At 40.3% G+C, this 25,811-nt stretch overlaps 1 protein-coding gene across 1 annotated transcript; it reads right to left on the bottom strand.

Annotated features, from left to right (window-relative positions):
- Positions 1 to 359: 359 nt before the first annotated feature.
- Positions 360 to 25,723, bottom strand: MEP1B (meprin A subunit beta). The gene is made up of 15 exons (XM_039254454.1): positions 25,661 to 25,723; positions 23,407 to 23,425; positions 22,495 to 22,539; positions 22,365 to 22,408; positions 20,385 to 20,463; positions 14,131 to 14,248; positions 12,904 to 13,082; positions 11,342 to 11,560; positions 10,585 to 10,737; positions 8,791 to 9,006; positions 6,506 to 6,949; positions 4,852 to 5,031; positions 3,347 to 3,473; positions 2,515 to 2,719; positions 360 to 392 (listed from the first exon to the last, which is right to left on the bottom strand). The coding sequence occupies exons 1-15, from the start codon at positions 25,721 to 25,723 to the stop codon at positions 381 to 383; spliced, it is 2,103 nt and encodes a 700-aa protein (XP_039110385.1). The 3' UTR covers positions 360 to 380.
- Between the last annotated feature and the right edge of the window lie 88 nt (positions 25,724 to 25,811).

The following is a 25,811-nucleotide window of genomic DNA, read 5'->3' as shown; positions in this document are numbered from 1 at the left end:
GACAGGATGACCCAGAAATGGCCAAATCATTCCCATTGGGTGTTTCCAGTGGGTTCCTAGGCAATCACTCTTAAGGCCACTCCACTTGGCCCCCAGAGGGAAGGATCAGGAATTTGGAAAGGTATGTCTGGTTGTTACACTCCTTTTTGTGGACGATATACTTCCAGAGGAACCCGAATTACTTCCCCTCTTTTAAAAACAAAACCACAAATATTTCCCCAGTTAGGCTTTTAACAAAATAATGATTTATAGTATATCCAGCTATTTACAGAGAAGATCCATTTATAGAAGAACAAGGCAGTTGTAATATATTTTAGGTGAAATCCATGATGAAGAATCCTTTGTAATTTCATTTGCTAGCTGTATTGTTGAGTTAATCTTCAAAATGCATGCTGCTAAAAAGGAAAAGAACAATTGACGATTTAATTTTTAAATTTCAAGACTGCCATTTAAGTGAATCACAAGTCTAATTTTTAAATGAAGTGCCATCAACAGGCTCCTGGCATCCCTCCCAGCTGGTGGGCTGCCCTAGCCCAGTCTCCAGGCAGACTCACTGGCCTGGCAGGCTCATGTAATTCAGATGCTCGTATAATTCACAGCGCCGCCTCAGATAGAAGGGCAATCTGTTTGAAGACCTAAACTAGATCTGTAGGTTCTGTTATCAGTGAACTAATGGTAGAAATGCCTAGACTGAGGAAAATATAAGTTGATTTCTTGCTCTCTGGAATACAGTGGTTAGGTGCGTGCGTGCGTGTGTGCGTGTGTGTGTGTGTGTTTACCTAAAGACCTTACCATGTCCCCGGTACTTTGATAATTCTCCCCTTTCTTGATTCTCTCTCTCTCTTCTTTTTATCATTTTCTTTAACTCCTTCTAATGTTTGCTTCATAAATCAGCCCTTATAAGAGCACTAATTTCCAGTTTCTGGAAGAATAACCTGGCAGTCCTATCCACCAGCTAGTACGTCCTCTCTTCTCTAACCATGGCTCCAACCTTCAAGTGTATCCCTACTGGCCCAGGGTACCATGTCTGCAGGTGCAGCGTCCATCACATTGGCCTACCTGGTCATTAGCTGATCTGTCCCTTTTATTTTGAGTCATAAAATAAGCTGTAAATACATGTTTAAAAAGCAAACACAACAAAACACCTGTATACATTTTAAGTACTTTTCTAATAAGCTTGTGAAAAATAATCGGGCCACTGCTTTACGATTAGCTGCAAACAGTTTCTGATGTTGGGGAAATGAGACAGCAGTGTATGAGAATAAAATTATTTGCTTTCTGTTCATTATCACTGTCCATCTTTTGACTAACTTTGCAAACAAATTTAGTGTCTCAAGACCAATTTGTCCACTTCAGAAAGTCATAATCTTAAAACAATATGTTTTGAATAACGATTTTTCTTAAAAAAATATGTACATACATACTCTTGATTTAGCCAATTGCAGAATCTCTACTTTCAGAGATATCCTGTTTGGGCCTGGTTTTTCTCTTTCCTAGTAATTTTCAGAGACTCTACTCTGAATGAAATAGAACTGGAAGAATTTTACAGCTTCACTTTTAAACAATGTGCAGATGTTATGCCATTTTCCGTGTATTCTTTTGTGTGAGAATATGAATCTGGATATGAAACTCTGTGTGTTCTGCTAGTGTATGTGTAGTGGGTGCTGGGGCTCGATCTTGTCCTTCAAAATGAGGGCCTTCATGCAGGACATGCCCTTGCCACGAAGGGCTCTGCCTTTTCCATTCCCAGGGGGTAACCCCCATCCAACAGCTGTTGATGTGGAGGAATACAGTGGCCTGGCACCCTTGCCTAAATCAGGACACTATCCCAGCTCCAGAGCTCCTTTTGTGGGGCTGAGGCTCAACTACAAGGGCACCACAGTGGAATCTCGCCCTCTGCCCTGCCCAGCTTCCCTCACTCCTTTACTCCCTTTCTCTGTGTTGCCGGGAGCACTCTCTCGTGGGGAATCCAATCTGAGACCTTCAAGAGTCTATTGCCATTTTAGAGACCGTCTGAGGCAAGACTTTAAACCCTCTACTTGAAAATCTGGCCTCATGGTTAGTTACTGCCCATGAAGCCAGAATGAATTGGAACCTTTTTTAATGGGAAAGCCTCACACATGCCAGCACTCCCTTCCAACAAACCTGAGCTCAATTACCCCTAAAAGACCCTTAGAACAAAAACACTTATGACCTGTCCTCTCTACCAGGAAGGTTGGATGTTTTGGCTAAATCAGTTTTGCCTTTCAGAAGAGTCACAGACCCTCAGCCCAGAAAAATATACAACCACACACAATTTTACATACAAGTCCAAGAGCATAGAAACTCCTTCCCAAAAGCCTTCAAGGATTCCAACTCCAGAACCATATAGCGAAGGTAACAGAAATGCATAGTTTCAAAGCTGTTATGCAACATAAGGAATAAAGAGAATTTTTTAAAAGTATATAAGTCTTAATTCTACTTCAATGATTTCATCAGTAGGTTTTGAATAAGCAAATATCAGATTCAACTTACATTTTCCAGAGTCATGTCTGGCGTATTTGAACTTGTCCTCCCACGATATCTCTTCCTGGTACAATAGACACTGACGAGGGTGACTATCAGCATCACGGCAAACACGGTAACGGTAGAAGATACAGCAATAACAATGGTGTCCTGGGTGGAGCCTCTCCTCTCACACCTTTCGCCCATGAACCACCAATCTTCCCCTGACAGACACCTGCATGTTGGAACGTGACCCAGAGTTACAAGTTGATATTTCAGTCTGAAAATCTTCACCATTAAAGGTGTGGGTCAACATTCGGGTCATTGGCATGTGGAACTCAACTGGAGGGGAATGGACAGACTAGCTCCAGGACGCCAGGCAAGGCCAGTGGTAAAGACATGGCTCATCTGGTACTTAAAGTAGTGGCACAGAGGTGGGAAAGGAAAGTGGTGTAGGTAACGGAGAAAATTTAGTTCTCACTGTCTCAGTCCCTTACCCCCACCCCCTACCCCTTGGCCAAACTCATCCCAGAACTTCTCAAAACTATCTCCATCTAGAAAATAAGAATAGTCACACTTTACCACACCAGACTGTTGTGAGGACTTAATAAGGTATATAATTCATGAGGACTTTTCCAGGCAGTTACAATATAATGTACTATTTCTTCATAAATAATTTTATTGTTCTTGCGGCTATCGAAAGTCCCAAATGGAAACCAAAAAATAAATATCCCATGAATGGCTTTGAGATGAGAATCAACTGATTTCTCTCACAGGAAATATCAGTATTTATTCCTGCCTTGTGGAAATGAAAACATTTCTAACAAGAGAATGGGAAGATCTTGTCCAAGTGACCCCTTACCTGCACTCAGCCTTGCCATTCTGGACAATGCAGATGCCTTCATTCTCACATTTGAAGTTTGTGCAGAGGTCATTGATGTTAGAGGTTGGGATTGGTGGAATTTGTGTAGAATTAAGGTGTGATATGTCTAAGGAGGGCAGAGGGAGAGCATGGATGGAAATCAGTTTGACTTTAACAAGCATTTGATCTTTAAGTTTCAAAATAGATGCTTAGGTTTCCCAGCCGTTGAAATAATGAATAGTTCTAAATCTAGATGCAGATGGGAACTGAACCAGCCTTTGGGGTCATCTACTGAGCCACATGCTTGCCTGGGCTTGGGCTTGCCTGAGCTAGAAAGAGCCTAAGCCCTTATACCACCCTTAAGGGACAGACATGAAGACCAAAGCACAGAAGTACAAAGTGACTGATGGGCTTGCCCAAGGTCTCAGGATTCTGGCTCAGGGGAGCAAGTTGGTGGCTATCTGACACGAGCTACCAGGTGCCCCTAACAACTGGGGCTCTGGTCCTTGTAGTGTTTTCTGTTGCTTCTCATCCAAACAGTGTTGAACTGAATTGATGAATATGTGACTTTTTTCTCTGCTACATAAAATGGTTTATCCCTCAACAAAGTTATTCCTTTTTTTTCATTTTTAAAGATCTTTTCTTTTAATGTTAATTTATTTTTGAGAAAGACAGCTTGAATAGGGGAGGGGCGGAAAGAGAGGGGGACAGAGGATCTGAAACGGGCTCTGTGCTGACAGCAGTAAGCCCGATGCAGGGCTCAACCTTGTGAGCTGTGAGATCATGACTTGAGCCAAAATCAAGAGTCAGACGCTCAACTGACAGAACCAACAATCAGGGGCCTCTACCATCCAACTCTTGATATCAGATTCAGGTCATGATCTCGCAGTCATGAGATCAAGCCCCACATTGGGCTTCATGCTAAGTGTGGAGCCTGCTTGGAATTCTCTCTTTCTGTGTCTCTCTGACCCTCTCCTTGCTCATGCCCTCTTTCTCTCTCAAATCAATAAATAAACTAAAAAAATAATTCATGGATTTTAACTGCACCACCTTTCATCAGAAATGAGATTCTGATTTACAAACATGTATATTTGTGTGCTCATATATATGTATATATGTGTGGATATATATTTGAAAGACACAATAGAGACAGTTCATTTCCAGTTTCATTTCATGTGATTGTGTGATATTTCTCTTTCTGGAACCCTAGGGTATAATTCTAAGGTATAGTAGTTATACTTTAATTTATTCCTAAACAAGATTTCTGGCCTAGCTTTTCCATTGCTCCATGTAGAGGTAATTAAATTTTTTGTCCTGGAATGGTCACTGTTTTTATTTAAATGGCTTTTCTATTGTTAATGATTCATACCAGAAAGAAAAAAATCCCGCTCATGCCCATTTCCTCCTATACATGAAAATGGAACCCAGAAGAATGCAGTCAATAATCAGTGGCCACGACAACAACAATGAAAATAGCTTACATAAAACTATTTTTACTGACATACCTTCCACTGTCAGTAGGATATAAACATCATCTCCTTTTATAAAATCTCTGCTTTTCAGCCTCTTGTAGGTTATAAAGGCAGTGGTTCCAAAGCCCATACCTCTTCTAAACTCAGTTCCATTAGGGAAATAAGCCACTAATCCCACTTTGGATGGCCTGTCCCAAAAATAGTTTCCATTATCTGAAAAAGCAATTTATAGTAATGGATTGTGTTTAGTATCATCATAGCTTTTGGTGGTAGGAAAGAACGGGCAATGTGAAACATAATTAGGATAGAGCTCCAAATAATTAAATGATGCTATTGACCTGTGATATATTCTCTGGCAAGTCACTGAAGCTTGCTCATATGTACTGTTCTAAAGAAAATGAGATTGCCTGGCAAGGAGGACCACATTCTGGAATCTGAGTGGAGAAATACCAGAAGTTTCCTAGGCACGATATCACCCCATACTTACCAGCAAAGAAACTCCCTCTTCGTTACAATAATTTCTCAGTTGCTTTGAGTCATAGATAGTCCTTTTAACTAAGTTAAATTTAAACCATCAATACATTTCTGAGAGAGATTTTTTTAATTGTATTTTTTAAGTAATCTCAACAATGTGGGGCTCAAACTCATGAGTCCGAGATTAAGAGTCACATGCTCTACCGATTGAGCCAGCCAGGTGTCCTGAGAGAGTTTTTAATATTAACATAGAACAATTCATCTCATTCACTGAATTATTCACCTAACAGAGCAAAGTCCTTCTAGAAGACAGTGAGAAGCACTGCTTCTGGGGAAAGGTGATGACCCACCCAACTCTGAGCCATTTTCAATGTCATTCAGGCAAAAATATTTAGGAAATAAAATATGAAGAAATTCTGAACATCAAGTCCCTACAATCCTCTTTGTGAATATTTTTTTTCCCTAACAGATTAATGACTTTTCTTTTTCCTATGTCACTTAGGTCTATTTTTTTTTTCATATATAGAATTCAGATTTGGCAATAATATTCACCTTGCCATAATTTCATTTTTTATTAGGCTCCCAGAAGGCAAGGGATTATTAAAATTAGAAATGTGATCATTGCCTTCTGGGAGCTGTTCCTTTTTGAAACTGAAAAGATGGGGAATGATGTCACCATTGGCGAGCCCTGTAGAACTCTTTAAGAAGTTAGAATCCATTCTCACAGCCTCCCAACACTCCAGAGCTCTTCCTTCTCATCAGAAACCATCCCCTTCTACAAGAGCTGAATTGTGCCTGACAGCCCCACTGTACTGCTCCAGTTTTACTGCTGAGGAAACTAGGGCTCCAAAAGACTATTTGCTCAATATCACATAGCTAATAAGAAGAACCTTGGATTTGAACAGAGGCATGCCATTCAGCCAAAGCAACACTCCTTGAACAACTGGTAATTCAGGTATGGGCAACTGCCAGGAATAAAGTCAGTATCTTCTGTATTTTTCAGAGACAGTGCCTATTGACATTCCTCACAGTGGCCTGAGTGGAAGACCCTGTCCACAACGGCCAAAGCCATTCCCCTCAATATCTTGTGCTCCTAAAACTTGAGGCTCAAAAACTCCCTAGGTACCTGCCTGTGCAGTCCCTCATTCCCAAATCATCCATCCCTCCTAAAGCAATGATTGTGTATTAGCAATAAAGGAAATAAGTCACGAACCGGTGGTCATAAATGGGTCTGTAGTTATACTCCGCTGGTTGGACATACGCTGTCGAATGTCAGGATTTTGATCCAAGAGTGTCATCGTGGCTTGTTGCCAAGGACATGGCCATTGTAATTGATCATCATTGGCTCCAGAGATCAAGTGGAAATATATTCCTGCATTAGTCGAATGACTCAGATTCAACTGAATCTGGAAGGCATAACCTTTAGAAGAATAAAATGGAGGGCTATATATAGTTTCTCTTGAGCTGCCAATAAACTGTGTGAAATTCTTTATATGCCAGATATGATGAGGGCACTGTGTTTCTGAAAGATTGATGTCATCAATAGACAGGCCACCCACTGATGCACCAGCGCCTCTGACCCCTCCAAACACCACTCTAAATTTGTTGGTCACTTTCAGTGTTACATGGTAAAGTTGCCAGCTTCCGGTGGGTATATCTGCAAAAGAGACATTATTATTTCAAAGAAAACAAAGGACTACAAATCATGTGCAAATCAACACGTAGATTATCACCATAGAGCTATTGATTCCTACAGGTCTGCAATGTGTTTCTCTCACTTCTCCAGCCCGGGTCCACTCACTTCAAGGTATTTCTGTGGTGTCAAACTGCTCCCTGGGATATTTGAATATTTATCTACTTGTTACTCAGATAGGTCACCTGTTCCCAGTGAAGGGTGAGCAAACAGCATCTAACTTATGAGTATTCCATGCCCTAAATATGAGTTGCCTTCCATTCTATGTTAATTAAACCCAATATCTACACTTGTGCCCAGGATTCCTGTGATATAGCGAAAGCCTTATTTAATGTATTTGTAGTTTGATTGAAATAATCCCTTCACATGCAAAATTTTTGGTAGTATTACACAGAAATCCACCAAGCCCTGGAAAGCCCATATCCACAATTTAGTCCTTAGATCATTTACCAGTGACTCAACATTATAAATATTTATCTTATATTTGATACCATCATCTTTCTTCCCAATGCATACTTCCCCTTTCACCATCATCCCCACCCCTTAGCTAGCAGCATAGGCTACGCTATCTTGTCTTATTTTCTTATATCACATACCCAAATAAGAAGTGATTCATTTTAAAAATTTCAGAAGCCCCCACGTAGAGAAAACAGCTCAGGAATTCATGTCGAACTAGTAGTTAACACAATGACTTAAAACTTAAATGTATTGGCACTTAATGTGAAACACAATTATGCGAAAATAAGATAGAAGTATCCAAATTACAGAAAATACTATTATCCATGGATAGACTCTAGATTGAACAAAGATCTTTCATGAGAGCTTCCACTTCATTATTATCAGTACTATTCATTTAAATTCTGTTAAATTCTTACTCCTAAGCAATTTTCTTAAGTACCTTTTGTGCTATGGTTTGTTAGTGATAGCATCCACCCACAGACAGTTAATGGAAAGGATTAAATATATACTATATATATATATGTATATATATATAAAATCTTGCATGTGGAATTGTACAGTACATGTAATTATATGTTATATATGTACAGCATGTGATATACATGTATATGTATATATAAAATGATATTAAAATCTCGTAGGTGTTCATGAAAGAAAATGTCATCTGTGTTGCATATTGTTTCCCTGTTCATACTGTTAAATGGGAGGAAAATGGTATGACATATAGCATAATGTAGATCGATTTTATAATAGTTTTACTCAATTCCTTCAAACCAAGTGGTCAATATGTGGGGCAGAGAGTAATAGAGTTGGCAGCCCACAGCCCCTCCCTTCCTGAAATTTCTTAACCATCTGCTTTTACAGCTGGTCAACATGACCCCTCTTTCTGCCACATGATTGGAACAGAGTGTTACCTTCTCTCCATTCAGGGACTGCTCCAGAAGTTGCACTTAACCCAAATCATAACAATTCGAATTCTTCACTGGGCTTTTTTTTTTTTTTTCAAGCTAGAAATTAGAGGAAGTGTCCCTTTTCCAGGCTAATGGCACATCTGATAAACTGTAAGCTGGGAAATAAATTATCCAAGGCACCAGTTTCGTGGCCCAGGCCCACCTGAGATAACATGAGAGGTCCCCAGCCATGTTCAGGGATGGATCCAGTCCTGCCCGAAGCCAGTTCCTTCCTTGTCCATCCCACTATTTCTTTACATTCAGTAACTCTTCTCATGTTGCCTAGTTTCCATTGTATTTTTAGTACTAGCCAAGAACTGAGCTCCTCAGTGCCAGAGACTTAAAGAACTAAGATGCCTCATCTGGACCCAGACAATAAGAATGTCGATATTGTACCTTTTATTTCTTCCACAAGTGTTAAAGTACCATTCACGTTGTCTGCAGAATACTCCCTGATGTAGATGTTCAGTTGGTCATTTTCACTTCCACTGTTATATAAATAAAACTGCAAGCACTGAAACCCTCTTTTAGGGTATAATGTTCTACTTTCCAGCATGGCCGTGGCCCCCACACTTACAGAGCTACTGTTGAAATGCATGAAGAAACCAGAACCTGTTAAGAAAACAAAGGCAGAATTGAGAGAAAACAGATACTAGTCATAGGAATGCACGTATTGTGGGCACAATAGTTCCCCCTAGTCCCTGCTGTGGGTAGAACACTATATTGGGCATGTAAACACAGTTCCAGGACCAGGCAGTTTATAAAATAGACATTAGGCCACCTTTTCCAAACTGTAGCTTTCAAAATTGGATAAAGGTGTCACCTACCTGGTCTAGTCTCTTTCTTTTTCTCTTTCTCTCTCTCTCTCTTTCTCCCTCCCTCCTTTCCTTTCTCCTTCCTTCTGGCCTATGGAAGACCACTACTTACTATCCAAATCTGCATTTTACTTTTTTTAATGTTTATTTATTTTGAGAGAGAGACAGTGAGAGTGTGAACATGAGTGCTGGAGGGGCAAAGAGAGGAGAGAGAATCCCAAGCAGGCTCTTTGCTGGCAGAGCAGAACCCGACACAGGGCTTAATCCCACAAATCTCGAGATCACAACGTGAGCCTAAATCAAGAGTCAGATGTTTAACCGACTGAGCCACCCAGGTGCCCCCCAATCTTCATTTTAAAAGAAAATTGTATTTTTATTGACATACATTTAACATGAAGCATTGTGTAAATTTAAGGTGTATGACATGTTAATTTGACACATTTGTATATTGTAGTATGACTGCTACTGTAGCAATAATTAGCAACCTCTAACATGTCACATATTTATTATCCCTTTTTGTTGTAGGAATAATTAAGTTCTAGTTGTTAATCAGTTTGATGATTAGCATATAATATTCCTGTCTACAGTTACTACGCTGTGCATTAGATTTCCAGGGCTTATTACTACTGATTGCAAGTTTGTACCCTTAACATCTGTCTTCTCCTCCCTCCTCCCACGCCCTCCCACCACCCTCCAAGAAAGAAAAGGAAAAAGAAAAGCACTTTTGCTGTTAGGGACCTCAACCACTGCCTACTGAGAGCTGAGCTCTCAGGCAATGACCCTGAGTTCTGAAGTCTAGTTTTACATCTTTGTGTCCAGAAGTGAGCAAGTAAGTAAAAATTGAGCACTTGTAGCCAAATAAATGACTATTTAATTTAAAACAAAATTATGATGGAAAAGGATACTCATCTGAATAAAATTAAATCAATTGTACTTTGACTATTCATTTTAAGGATTCTTGTAACAGGAGCATGTAATCATAACCAGCTGGAATTCTGAAACTGATTAATTCACAGCCTTGTTCCATTTACTGGAAAGTCTCTTGTATCTTTCAAGCTTTGAGAAAACCACCCCACTACCCTGTAGATAAGAGTCTTTCCAGAAGGTACAGTCCCCTCCTGCTGTGGGCACATACAGGTAGAGAGGCTTCACAGAGCCCAGTTCTGACTCACAGAAGGACAAGTCAAGTCAGAGAGTAAAAGCAAAGAAATGAACCACATCCTTATAAGGCACAGAACTGTTTCCTTAGTAGCAGCCAAATGGGTTATCATTAATAATTCAGATAGAAATTAGAGACAAAATCCCAGTCTTTCGTAGCAAGGAAAAATGCTGGAGCCACCAAGTGTAAAATCTAGACATATCTCACTCCTGTTACCTTTGCACCGGCCCATGTTGGAGTGATCGTTCTCCGGCCCCCTGGGAACCTGGGAAACCCGCTGCCAGTCAGCATTATCACCTGAACTTTGAATCATACCGCACACATTTTCCAGTTCAAAATTGCACGAGTCCATAAAGCTCAAGGAAGTGGCTACCAAAGCAAAAAAAAAGGAACAAACCCGATAATTATTGACATACCTACAAGATAATCTAAGTAATAAAAACTGTTATGGAAGTACTAGAATGCCAGGATAGCATTATAGGGGACACCTCGCTGATTCAGGGGGATAGTGGCTTGAAGACCTCTTGATATCTGCAAACCCAAGAGCTTGATCAGCCCTGTGTATCTGAATAAGCTGCCTGCCCCATGTTGTTTTTCTTTAATTATCTACCTTGTGGAACCTGAGTCCACACTTTTCTAGTTATCCAGATTATTAAGCTGCAACCCAGATTATAAGATCCCAATTACATAATGGCTCCTCATTTAAAAATCTACATAGGACCCAATTTGTTTGTAGATCTGAAGGCCAGGACTTCTAAGGAGAAAAAAAGTGCTTCCCAGGTGTGGATTGGGATTTGGGTGGGTTTATGTTTGTTATTTTTTTATATCAAACTTTATAAAGCTATACTTATCAAACAACGATGAAACCATAATTCCAGAAGAGCCAGCAATACTCAGCAAAATCACACAGCACATCATTTTCCCCTCCAAGGCAGAGAGACACAGAAAGCATTTCAAAGAACCTGCCACTTACAGCAGTTATACAGCCGATTCAGCTTTAAGAGATCATAGTCGCTGAAATCCATTCTCTGGCCGATCACATCCATGAAGTCTGAGATTCGTGTTATAATTGTTGGTTCCGTTCCATTTTGGAAAGCCGTCTTACTGTAGTGCATTACTGACGTGTAATCATAAGGAACATTCAAGGAGTCGGATACTTGGTCATCGTAGGTGTTAAAATTGTGCTCTCTGCCTAAATGATAAATTTAAAAAGATCTTTAATTACTCGATGTTCACAAAATTTAGCTTCTCTTGCTCTAGGCTTACATTACTGCCCAAGATTGGACACTAGCATTTAGTGTAAGACTCTAAATAGAAAGGTAAATTCTGAAAGGTGTTGTTGACACAGTCAGGGTCACTGGCAGGTGCTGATGGGAGGGTGGGGGCTCCCGAAGCAGATGGCGGTGGAGATCAGAGGACATGGGGAAGTGTGGTGGGAAGGGACTTAGGAATGACAACATAGACAGGAGTCTTTAGAAAGAACTGACATAGTCAAGGATTTCTCAGTCACTGCAACATGTGTGCAAGTATTTAAAATGAATAAATGTAGAGAAGATACCTAGTTGTTTAGCCTCACACTCATGGGCAACTGGGTGCTACTTGAAATGGGATGATTTGGGGGGAAACAGTGAGGTAGATCTGATCTCCAAAGCTTCTAGGTGTGTTATCAAATCTAGGCAGAAGTTTCTATCAGAATAAGACCCAGGGAATCTTAAAGAATGAGATGATGGATTAAAGCTAAACACTTCTCTTGATTCAGAAATCTTGTAGTCCACTGCTGGGCCTCACCCCAGCTGAGATCACCAGACAATCAATATCACTGAGCTATGATGTGCAGGGGTCTCAGTACACAGCAGCCCCCACAATGCCTCAGATGACGCCAATCCCACTCCCTCCGCCATATCCTCTGCAGGCAGGACAGATGGGGAAACTAAGGGTCCCTGTGGAAAAATGAGCTTTAGTTGTCCAATGTGATTAAGACATTTCTGACTTGGAGTAGAAAGTCCCAAAAAGTTCTGGCTGTTCAACTGCTGCAGTGTCTCCCAGGATGAGCTCCACAGAACAACAAAAACCACAAATACTCCAAAAAAAAAAAAAAAAAAAAAAAAGAACGATGATCAAGTCACTTCAGGAAATGCTTCTTATTTGGAGATTTACAGTATGTGTTAATCTAACGGAGACTCTGAACAGTAAAGCAGTATCCATAACTCCAGTTTAATTCATTTTAACCTAGGATTTCCCAAACTAGTTGGACTACAGGTCTCTTCCACACAACATCCGGGAGCATTTGTGGGACAGCAGGACAGCACTCCATAAAATGTGCTTTGGGAAACACCAGTTGCTTAGATCCTATCCAGCTCCAAAGCGCCGGGGGGTCTGGGGTATTAGCACCCTAACAACCTTTGGGAACTTGAAATCATGTACGTGAAGTAAAGCATCACATCAGTTTTCCAATTATTAACAGTTGGCAGGAGATGGCTCATGCTTAGAAATTCAGTTTTTAACCAAAAATGTAAGAAAACAAAGGAAATGTACCTGACAGAATTCTGTTCCACATTATCATGACGTAGTCATCCCGATCGGAACGAGACTGCTCGTGCCAGAACCCCAGTGCGTGGAGGAACTCATGTTGAACTGTCGCTATTCTGTCACAGTTCGCCCCGATGGAGAGTTCTTGCTTCCCAACATGCCTGTTTCCCACTGAAGACCAGCAGCTTACAGGAGAGTTCACAGGACAGGGGGAGAGGGTGTTCTCATGGTGCAGGCTGAGGCCTCCGGGCTCAATCCCCGGTGCCCAGGCCCCTCATGTAACCCACCTACGTGCCTCACCCTTTTATCAGGACACTGCGTCCCTCTCATAACCCCAGTGAGGTCTGAACAACCTGACAGGCCAGGGGACTTTTGGTCCCGGCACCAAATATTACATGGGAGCAAGGCAACCCCCCATCAACCGAGTCCTGATTTTTTTCTAGAAATTTCTAAGTTGTTCACATGGTCCTTGGTATGTTGATGACCACTCATAAAGTTTTATAGGTATAGCAACCACATGGAATTGCTGAGCTCCAAGCAAATAACTCTTGTCAGTGTAACTCAAGCAATAAGTGCAGTTAGGTTACAATAAATTGAAATACGGGAATCTGCCCCGAAACCAAGAGCAAGCACACTATATACAATGTATGTTAGCTAACTCGATAATAAATTATATTAAAAAAATAAAAAGTTCACAGACTCAGGACTTAGCCATTCCTCCAGCTGAACCCGTTTCTTCATCTGTATAATGGGAGATAAAACCAGTACCTATCTTGCAGGTTAGCGCTGAAGATTAAATTAATACTTATAAAGCTCTTAAAATAATGCCTGGAGCAATTGGGTGCTACATGTTTTGAATTACACAGTGAAATAAAAAATATCCAAAGCCTTAAAAAAATAAAATAAATATGTGTGCACACACATATATGTGTGTACATGTGTTTTACTGAAAGAGGGAAATAAAAAGTATGTAAACAACAAATGGTTGAAGTTCACTAAGTTGTGGGATGGAAGGCATGCAATCCTACCCTCCTTGTCTTAAAATGGGTAGTCTGATTGTATGCATGAAAATATTTTTATGGCTAGAGAAACTAGAAGTAATTCGTCTTTTACTGTCCAGCAAACAGCTAAGGAAGCCCCCACCCACCCTCAAGGTCAGGGCTAGGGCAATTGTTGTGACAGGCCATCGCTGCAATGCATTTGAACCCTTAGAAGACAAACTCTCCACCTTACCCACTGCCCTTGAACACTGATATATAGTTAGCTTCTCCAGTCCAAGGCTTGAAGTCAATGCATGTTTTTAGGCGATAGCGTTCAAATGCATTAAGGATAACTCCCTTAGCATTCATTTCTGAAGGAAGAAAACCAACAAAAAATACACTTATTAAAATGATCACCATTGAGCAATTCACCATGGAAATAGGCTATGTAATATATTGTTTATCATGAGTTAGACCCTTCATGAATGTTTAGTGTTTTATTTGTACCAAATTTAGTATTCAGTCCCAATCAAGTATGTATTGTATACAAGTATTTGATTCTTCTTCAGATCCTTGATTTTGCCCCATATTTATTTCTTTGGAACCATTAGAGGTGCATTACTGAACAAAAAAAAAAGACATTTCCTTTACCTCAGAGAACACATACCTTGGGTCACAGGCACCCAGAATGAACCATCACTGTCACATGCTTCATCTGAGAAGTTACAGTATTTATTTAAAGCCTCATAGCAGAGCTTTTAATTTGAGAACCTTGAGATAGGAGTCCATGAATATGCTGGGATGGTAGTTGTAGCATCTATATCTGTATTTATATCATCTGTATCTATTCTGTATCTCTATCATCCATATGTATATCATCTATCTATTTATATCTGATCTGTATCTGTCTATACCTCTATCCGCAAAGTGCATTTCCTGGGGAGACTGTTCATAAGATTCTCAAGTGAGTTCAGGACCCAAATTAGAGTTAAGAACCACTGATTCAGAATTAAGAGTGATGCTAATGGGTTGGATGGATAGAGATCAAAAAAGGTAGAGGCATGAAAGCAACAAAGACATTCAGGAAAAGAAGCTTGGAGGCCAACCTGGAGGAAGAAGCTGTATCAGATGCACGTGTGGGGTTGGGCACTGGCGAAGTGAAGGATGGTGGTTCCTGGGAAGTGGGAGACAGTGTGGCCAAGTGGAAAGCACTTGGACTTCTGAGTCAGAGACACCTAAGTTCTTCCCTATCCTCATCACCTGTGATGTGTAACCTTTGCCAATTCAATTTACCTTTGGAGCTTTGTATAATTATCAGGTATGTAGGGAAATAAAATCACATTTGCAGGGACAAAGTTAAGCATTGGACTCAGTCAGTTAAGCATTGGACTCTTGGTTTTGGCTCAGGTCATGATCTTGAGATTCGTGAGTTCAAGCACTGCATCAGGCTCTGCGCTGACAGGTCTACATGTTTTATAACTATGTGTTTCACTAAATAATATATCATTAAAAGCTGTATCAAGTGTTCTTTTTATCATTTTAATGGCTTTATTATATGGCTGTAACATATATAAGTAACTTCCTATTGTCAGATATTTAAATTCTTCCTGGTTTTTCTGTACTATAAATAGCACATTTGCATTACTATCTAAAATCTAACATTTCCTTAAATTAAGGCACGATGATACCACCACATGCCTGTTTTAAGGACAGAATGTAAAAGAAGCATGCCGGTCTGGGCCTTTTATCAAAGCTTAATGAGGATAGTTAAAAAAAATTTTTTTTAATCTTTGAGAGAGAGACAGAGTGGAGTGGGGGAGGGGCAGAGAGAGGGGGAGACACAGAATCCTAAGCAGGCTCCAGGTTCTGAGCTGTCAGCACAGAGCCCAATGCAGGGCTTGAACTCACAAACCGCAAGATCATGACCTGAGCCAAAGTCAGACTCCTAACCAACTGAGCCATTTGGGTGCCCCACGAAGATAGATTTTACCCTTCATTGAATTGTTTTGAGAGTCAAATAAGGAAACATATGTGAACATTTTGTGAAAGGGATATAGCCCTCTACCAAGATAAGCTCTTTATTTACTATGTGCCTTCATTACCAAAGGCTAATTATCTTTGAATCATGGGTGCAAAGAAGCTCCCCCTGGGACTATGTTATCTAAAGCCCTAGGCTCCGAAGGCTAAGGCGGGTCCTGGACAAGCCTGGGATTTAAGCAAGCAGCTGTTCAGGATTATTTTTCTCTTGTTAGCCCTTTCAGGTTTCCAGCATCGTGAACTTCATTTCCATCCTCCCTTCTTTTGCCCCCCTCTGCTCTCTACTTCCCCTCCACACCTCACGTCTGACACCCAGGCAAAGAATGATCATTTATTCACAGGAAGCTAGCCATGGCTGCCTCACGTGTCACCCCTTCCAGAAAAGCTTCATCTAACAGCCAGGTAATTCCCAGAGTGTAAGCAAAAAGACTGAAGCAGAATTGAGTATGTTGGTAAGAGTGATTTCTGGAGAGCCTGAAGTCCCTTCCAGTAAATCCTTGATAGGTATTTACCAACCCTTCATAGGTATTTACTTTTGCTAACTGTCAGGGTGGCCCTGTTTAGCAATTTCCTTAGTCAGAGTCATTTCAAGATGGTATAAATTTCAGAAATATGAGGAAATCCTCTTCTCACTTTGAGCATAAGAGAATAAGTTCAATGCTACACTATAAACAGGGGTGGGTGCCTGCATGGTTCAGTCGGTTGAGTATCCCAACTTTGGCTTAGGTCATAATCTCACTGCTTATGAGCTCCAGCCCCAAGTCAGGGCTCTGTGCTGACAGCTCAGAGCCTGGAGGGTGCTTCAGATTCTGTGTGTGTCTCTCTCTCTTTGTCCCTCCCCTGCTCACATTCAGTCTCTCTCAAAAATAAAAAGTAAAAAAAAACATTAAACAGGGGTAAAAATGAGAAAGAATCAAAATCATGGAATTAAAAAAATAACAGAAAAATTTGAGGTTGAATCATATTATAAAACTAGCACAAAATAATGTTGTAATATTAATTGAAAAAAGCAGATCAAAAAATTTAAAACAAGGGCTTCTACCTGGCTCAGTTGGTGGAGCATGTGACTTGATCTCTGGGTCATGAGGTCAAGCCCCAAATTGGGCATAGAGTTTACTCATAAATAAATAAATAAATAAATAAAACCAAACAACTTAAAAAAATTTTTAAGTTTATTTATTTTGAGGACAAAAGTGGAGGAGGGAAAGAAAGAGAAAGAGAGAGAATCCCATTTCTGCACTGCGGAACCTGATGCGGAGCTCAAACCCACAAACCATGAGATCATCATGGCCTGAGTCAAAGTCAGATGCTTAACTGACTGAGCTACCCAGGTGCCTCTAAAAAAATTTTAAAACATTATAGTTATACCCATGTAAAAATGTACACAGTTTGGATGGTAAGATCTGGAATGAATCTTTTACCTAACATGTTTGATTCATATATGTTTATCAGTTTATATATATATATATGTGTGTGTGTGTATGTGTGTATGTGTGTGTGTGTGTGTGTGTGTGTGTGTGTATATATATTTAGTAAACTCTATGCCCAAAATGGGGCTCAAACTCACATCCCTGAGATCAAGAGTCACATGCTCAGGGAGCCTGGGTGGCTCAATTAGTTAAGCGACCTACTTTGGGCTAGATCATGATCTCACCATTCCTGAGTTTGAGCCCTGCATCAGGCTCTGTGCTGACAGCTTAGAGCCCGGAGCTGGTTTCAGATTCTGTGTCTCCTTCTCTCTCTGCCCCTCCCTCTCAAAAATGAATAAACGTTAAAAAAATTTTTTTTAAAAGGTAAAAAAAAAAATAAAACAGGTACATAAAGCTCATAATATTAGAATAGCTTTGGTTTAAAATTCAGGGCAAAAATAGCCAAGAGATACAGTGATATTAAAGCTCACTGGTATTTCATAGAACACCTTAGGAGAACAATTTTTTACATTTTTATAAATTGAAAATAAAAGAATTTTTATATTTTTAATCATAATATTAAGACCAAAATATATTGTAAATATTTAAAATCATTCAGGTCCCCCCCAATTCCTAAAGTCAGTGACTATCTTTCCCTTCTCACATTGTAGTTTCTAATCTTACCCTTGGCCTTGGTTTTTTCTACCTCCTTTTGGTTTTTCATCTATGTTTCTGGCCAGTCCTCCCTTCTCAATAACTGCTAACAGATCCTCCATCTATATCAATTCCAGAAAGCTGTTCTCCCAATTGAATTCCAATCTCGGCCATCTTCTTGCTCAATACAACCTTCTTGGGCCACTCAATGCGATCCATCTGTCTACTGAGTGCCTATTATATGCAGGGCACTGTGTGAGGTGCTCATCATACCAGTGACTTCCACCATCTCCACAGCTTAAGAACACCCAAATATCTCTCTATCTTGAATGATCAGGCTAACCACCAACACTTCATAGGATCTCTCTACCACAGTGGGCCTGATGCCTTTCAGACTCGGCATGCCAAAAGCTAATTTCCACCACACTCCTCTATCCTACCCTCTTTAAGACATATTCCCTGTTACAGGCACCACCAGGCACTCAGTTGCCTAAGACTGAATCCATCTGCCTAGAGCACCAGCATCTCTTAACCTCGATCCCTTGTCTTACAGTCAATCACTAAATCTAACAATTGCCTCCTAGAATTGTCCATTCTAGTCTGTCCTCCCTGAGAGAGACTTGATTCAGAAACTCCCAACCCTTCCCTGAATTTCTTCTATAGTCTCCTAATTGATCTCCTTACCCTTTTTTTTTTTTTTTGCCCCAACTAATGACACATCTTCTCTCTAGTCACTAGCATGATCATGATCACAATCTCACATCCACATTAAAACTTTTGGAGGCTCCACATCACCAGCAGTTTGCACACCAAGTTCTTTAATGTAGGAAACACTAGAGCCTTCCCAAACTAGATTCTGCCTACCTGTTCGACTTCATTAACTCCCCACTTCCAATCAAAATTCCGGTGAAGGGTTCACTCCCTTCTCCATACCCTTGCACACAGTGGTCCATCTGCCTAGAGCGCCTTTCTCCTGCCATCAGAAGCCAGGCTGGCCTGCACCATGCATCTCTGTGAATTACAAAGGAGCACCTCATCTGGGCAGATTCTGCAAGTGGTGACATGGCAGGTAGTAAATAGCACTTCATGCAAAGAAACAAATGCCTCTTGATGAACGAAATGCAAACCTGATTTCAGTCCCACTTCCCCCCTCCCAGGCACCTATGTATCATGTCCAACTTGCATAAATGTCATGGTAGCCCTGCTACATAGTGTCACCTGCTTTCTGATGCATATCACTTTTATATCTAGGCTGAGTTAAATGCGCCTCCAATGTGCTCCCACTGCTTTTGAATGTATCATTAAGCAAAATGTTCATCCCATTCTATTATAATGAACTTTTGACCAATCTGAATCTCCACTGAAATATATGAACTTTAAGAAGAAAACTTCCCAGGGGCACCTTGATAGTTCAGCTGGTTGAGCAGCCTGCTCTTGACTTTGGCTCAGGTCATGATCTCACAGTTGTGAGATCAAGCCCCATATTGGGCTCTGAACTGACAGCTGGGAGTCTGTTTGGGATCCTCTCTCTCTCTGTCCCTCCCCTGCTTGTGCCCCCTCCCCAACATAAGTAAATAAACTTTGAATAAAAAAGCGTTTCCCAAACAACAGTTCCTAAAATGATTCTGGCAACTGACACAATAAATAAAATGAGGATCATGTTTAGGGTTTTCTACTGCACTTAAATGTCTTCTACAGAGAAGCTGCCTTTTGTTTTGGATTGGGTTCTTCTGACTTTTTAGTGTTAAAATATTTTTTATGTTATGAAAAGATGATAGTGGGTTCTTATTGTTGGGTAAGTTCCTCACTTGGCAAGATAAAATGTTGGTAAAATAATGCCAGTTCAGTTGTTTTATGTTTTTTTTTTTTTTTAATGTTTGTTCATTTTTGAAAGAGAGAGCGAGAGAGTGGAGGGTGGGTGTAGGGCAGGGGATCCGAAGCGGGCTCTACACTGACAGCAGCAAGCCCGACATGGGGCTGTAACTTAAAAACCAGATCATGACGTGAGCTGAAGTCTTGGACAGTCAGCTGGCAGAGCCCCCGGGGGAGCCCTGGTCATTCTGTTTTTAACTCATATGTAAAATCTGACCATATGGGAAACCGCTGCTTTCAAATAAAGACTAGCTCCCTGATCTTTGCATCCCCAGCACAGAGTAGGCTCTCCATAACGTCCATAATGTTGGTGGCATTAATCCCTTTCTTGGTCAGAATTCAGCAAATATTTCAGACCAAATCACTGTGGTTCTCTTCGTTGTCCATTTTGCTTATTTTTATAAGTGTACATAGCCACATAAAGCAACAAACAAACAAACCCTGAAACAACATAAGAGCCTATTCTTGAAACTACTGTGATTATATTCTGTCAGGAATATACATCAGTTATGGATTCTCCAAGGTGTATACTAACCCAAGCTATCTTCTAGAACATACGGAATGGTGTGAGGCCATCTGTATTGTTCTCCAATGATGGAATTTCTATCTTGTGCCTGTCAAAGATAAATGTGAAGGGTTAATTAAATGAATCAGGCAAAAACTTAGGAAACAAGGAATAGTTTATCTAGAAATAAATGAAATTTAAAATGTAAGAAAATAAGTAGGTTTAATCAGGATAAAGTTAAAGGTAGTGGAGGAAGGCTGCTCTGGTTCTGAGGTGCAAACACACTTGGTATGTAATGAGTCTGTTTTGAGGCCAGTAGCCTAAAGAGTTAGGAGAGAAAAGAGATGCAGTAAGAGAGAAAGAGAGGAGATGGGAGGACAGATGGGCAGGAGTTAAATTATGCAAGGTCTTGAATGCTGGAAGTTGGGTAAATCTGGATATTTTCTACATGTAGCAGGAAGCTGTGGAAGAGTTGTAAGCCCGGAAGTGAAATTATATCATTGCCCGTTTAAAAGACCACTTTGTGGAGTGCCTGGGTAGCTCAGTTTGTTAAGTATCCGACTCTTGGTTTCTGTCCAGGTCATGAGCTCATGGTTCATGAGATCAAGACCCATGTCGGGCTCTGTGCTGACAGTGCCGAGCCTGCTTGGGATCCTCTCTCTTCCTCTCTCTCTGACCCTCTCCTGCTCATGTTCTCTCTCTCCCTCTCAAAACACACAAACTTAAAAAAATAAAAGACTACTTTGCTAAGGGGGGGTGGGGAGAGGAACAGGGAGAAAAATATTATAGGGCAGCAATATTTGAAATAGAAAGACAAATTAAAGTAGGTTATTTGGGGGCACATGTTGCAGATGGAGATGACAGAACTTACTGATGGATTGGATAGAGGGGTGAGAGAAAGAGCAGAAGCAAAGGTGACTCCTGGATTTTTTACTTATTCGGGGGAGTAGGGTGATGACTGCCAACGGGGAAGATCAAGGAGAAGCAGTTTGCATGAACCTGGTGACTAGTTTAGGACACCTTACATGTGAGGCACCTCATAGATGGGGAAATGGAACTGACCAATGGGCACCTGGATAGACAAGCATGGAGTGAAGGGGAAGGAATGGATAAGAGTCACACCTTTGGAGTCATCAGCATAGAGGTGACATTTATAGCCCTTACGCAAGCTGAGATCCAGAAGGAGAGCGTATAGATAGAAGAACAAGCCCATGACTAAATCTGAGACACCACAGCTCTACTCTTTGAGTTGAAGTTCCCAATGGAAGTTTCACTTAAACTACCTGTAAGTTATCTATGCTCATCCACATGCCATGTACTCTTCATGCATAGATTTAGGAAGATCGTTACTTGGCAACACTATCTTTAGCTGTCAGGATAGAAGTCACAAAATCTATCTTTTATGGTAAAAAGTCTGATGCGTTGACATGTTTACAAGCTCAGTTTAATTTGGCTTCAACTAGATTAAATCAGCGAGGTTCTATTTAAAAATGAAAACATCAGGGCACCTGGGTCGCTCAGTTGGTTAACCACCTGACTCTCGGTTTTGGCTCAAGTCATGACTTCACAGTTCATGAGTTCGAGCCCTGTGTCGGGCTCTGCACTGACAATGCAGAGCCTGCTTGTGATTCTCTCTCTTTCTCTCCCTCTGCCCCTCCTCTGTTCCCTTGTGCTCTCTCTCTTCAAAACAAATAAATAAACCTAAACAAATGAAAATAAAAATGAAAACATCATATCGTCCCAATAATGAAAATTCATCAGATCAATAAGACCAAAGCATACATTGTGAGCGATGGTGGCATTAACCACACAGAAGTCTGAGTAATGGATAGTGAAGGCATTATTATTCAAGTTCCTCTGAGTATAATGTATTTATTGAATAAATCTGTCACTATGGTTTTGTATCCCCAGAGACAGTTGGGCTTAAAGCCCACGTTGTCCAATCATTTTCATATACTCTTTAGTTTGCAGTAATTAGTAGAAGATTTTCCTTGCTTTGTTTCAACTCACCCCATCAAGTCTGATGTCTCCCTCAAATAGATCCAGCCCCAAATCTAATAGGGAAGATAAAAATTCATGTTAGCAAATTGGATTCAAACTCTCCACTTACCAAAAAATGCAAAAAAGAAAATCTACAAACCTTCATTAATATCAAATATATCTTGATCAATTCCACCATCTACATCTTGAAAAGGAAAGAGAAAAACACACTGAACATTATGTTTTGAAAGAGGACAATCTTTATCAGTTACCAAATTAAAAGTAAGGAAATTTCTTTGTATCCGGTAAGTGACTACTAGGTTCCGATTCAATATACATTGATTGATTGATTGATTGATTGACTGATTGAGAACCTCCCATGAGCCAAGCTTGGGGCTTGGGGGCTTTTGCATATATGTTTTTGTCCTATCCATGTCCGTTGAATGCCAAATGACTTCAGGAATAAGAAATTGGTCACTCTGTATAATATTAAACTTAATTTGGAGGACTATACTTAATTTGGAAGATTAAATGGGAAGCAAATGTTTAAATTTGGTCAAACTAGCCCAATCTACCCATATATATATATATATATATATATATATATATATATATCCCTTTGCTAGTAACGTATCTTGGAACTCTCAAGCAAAAGTCCTAATTTAAATTTGAATTACTCTTGTAAGTTGCAAAGGAGTAGATAATATGGTCAAATGTCTAAGGGTACTAGGATGGACATTGGGCCCATAAGATTTGATACAAAATAGCAAAAGTAATACTAGCAAGCATTTATGGGATGGCTTGTGTGAGTCACTGTGTTTGGATTTTCCTATATCACCATCTGTTTTCTGCTGGGTGTGTGGAACTCTGGAACAGGAACAATAAAACAGTCCTCAATAAATCAAAAGAAGCCAGTGTTTGACTAAAGTTCAATGCAATTATACAATTATGCATATGTAATCATGCATTGTGCCTAGCATTAAATGTGTCCTAAGTTATTCTGTCCTATTGTTCTATTATCCACACGACTTTCTTTTACTGTAACTTAGAGCAAAACTCAAAATAGACTCACCAAAGTTTTCTGGAGTTGGCTGAGAAACAAACACATAAAAAAAAAAAGGTATTATTGTGATGCCCGTGACATAAAAGATCTTCTTGGTTCCAATTTATATCTAGCAATTTGTGGGGGAAAGGGAGTCATTAATATTATGGATTGCTTTCTGGCTCATATCCAAGACAGCTAATTTGGATTCTAAAATAATTTTTTGATGAAAGGGTCTTGTTTTTTCATGTAAAAAAAATGAAACTGGCTGTTGCATAGATTTGAAGGTGAAAGAAACAAGAAACCAACTTCACAGATTGAAAAGAAGTCAGAACATAAGACTTCAGCCCTCAGATAAATGTTTACTTTAAACGTGATTTTCTAAAGGATTGATGGAGCAATGTTTGAAAAACCTAGTAATTTATCCCATTGTTGAAATATTATTGTAATTTATAACAACCCCTTATAAAGAAATTTTATGGAAGACTTCATTACTCATGGTTTACTTTCACATTTTCCTCAAGTCTTTGTTTGAGAAATGTTTAAGAAAAAAAGCAATTGTTATACTTTCCAGTTTAAAAAAAAAAAACCTTAAGGGACCTTCGGCTCAGGTTATGATCTCAGTTTGTGAGTTCGAGCCCCATGTTAGGCTCTGCACTGACAGGGTGGAGCCTGCTTGGGGCTCTCTGTCTCCCAGTCTCTCTGCCCCTTCCCCACTCATGTGCGTGCGCTCTCTCTCTCTCAAAAATAAATAAAATAAACCTTAGAAAAAACACACTTAAAAAAAAAACACTTCTGAAAATAGGTTCTCTACAAGTGACCAAATGAAAAACCTAGACTACATGCCCAATGGAAAAAATGAAGTAAACCTGACAAATTTCTTTTTCTTTTATTTTTTAATGTTTATTTCTGAGAGAGATTGAGGGCGCGCACAAGGAGGGGAGGGGCAGAGAGAGGGAGACACAGAATCCAAAGCATGGCCCCAGGCTCTGAGCTGTCAGCACGCTGGGCTCAAACCCACAAGCTGTGAGATCAAGACCTGAGCCAAAGTCGGATATTTAACTGACTGAGCCACCCAGGCACCCCTTAAACCTGAGAAATTGCTTAGGGAAGTCAAGTCTAGTGAAAAAGCTCATGGGACTGGCCGACAGTAGGTCTGGGTTTTATGCCTCATTCCACCAATTCACAGCAAGTCAGTTCAGCTTCCTGAAATTCAGACTATCTGTAAAATAGGTTAATACAGTGTACATATCCAATACCAGAATGATACGGACTATTTGGCAAGCAGTAGGAATTGAACTGGCTGGATAGTTCCCCTTCTGCTTGATATTAAGAAGTGCCTGTTTTTCTCACACGCAGCCACACAGAGGCGCACTCACAGAGGAATGCTAATACATCTAATGATAAAGGTTACCATGGGGCACCTGGGTGGCTCAGGTGGTTAAGCGTCCGACTTCAGCTCAGGTCATGATCTTGTGATTTGTGAGTTTGAGCCCTATGTCAGGCGCTATGCTGACACCTCTGAGCCTGAAGACTGTTTCAGATTCCGTGTCTCTCTCACCCTGTGCCTCTCATACTCTGTTTCCCCTCTCTCCATCCCCGCTCTCTCTAAAGAGTTATTCTAAAGAATAAACATTTAAAAATTTTTTAAATTATCAAGTATTTGTTCGCAACTCCAGTTATAATGTCTTAAATGGTATCTCTTGTTCTCAATGTTGTAGATCTTGTTCAAAGACTATCAGCTCTATATAATAAACTTATTATCACAACTAAATCACAACTAACTAACTAAATCACAACTAAAGCTTTCTCTCCTAGGCATTTGAAACTTCATTTAAAACCTTGGGTTGGTCTGCGGCACAAACTACCTCTCACTGTAGAAAGATTGGTCTAAGCTGGCAAAGACGCAGTTGAGAAATCCCAGACTACAAAACCGTAAGCGTCTGCTTTGCTTGTGACATCCACCATTCATGTCTCATGGCACTGCCACAGCAATATGCATTTCACTCAGCAGTAAAACATGGAATGCTTTTCAAATTGCACATTTCCCATCTTATCAAAAGAAAACTTGTTACACAAACATGAAACTGAAAGAAATATATAACTTTTATGTCAATGTCCCTGACTGTGTTGGACGGGGCTCCTTCTCACCCCTTACTACCCTGCCTGCCCTCGCGCCTCGCTCATTTCATTAACATCTCGAAATTCCTCAAAAGCAAAAAGTGAACAAACAGGCATTAGGCCCCCGGTTTTTCTCATCATTTCCCCAACACTGTTTCCTTACCAAGCCAGGAACCAGGAGGAGAATGGCCAAGAACAGAAAGCAAGGCAGATACCATGAATCCATGTTGTGGCTTCCAGTTGAAATTTGCAAACTAAGAAAGCCAGAGTAGCGTTTACTTCGTAAAAGGCCAACATCATAATTTATAGCCTTT

The sequence above is a fragment of the Hyaena hyaena genome, unplaced genomic scaffold, assembly GCF_003009895.1.
Source record: "Hyaena hyaena isolate Hyena2069 unplaced genomic scaffold, ASM300989v1 scaffold_490, whole genome shotgun sequence".
NCBI lineage: Eukaryota > Metazoa > Chordata > Mammalia > Carnivora > Hyaenidae > Hyaena > Hyaena hyaena.
This window is presented reverse-complemented; position numbering and strand designations above follow the sequence as displayed.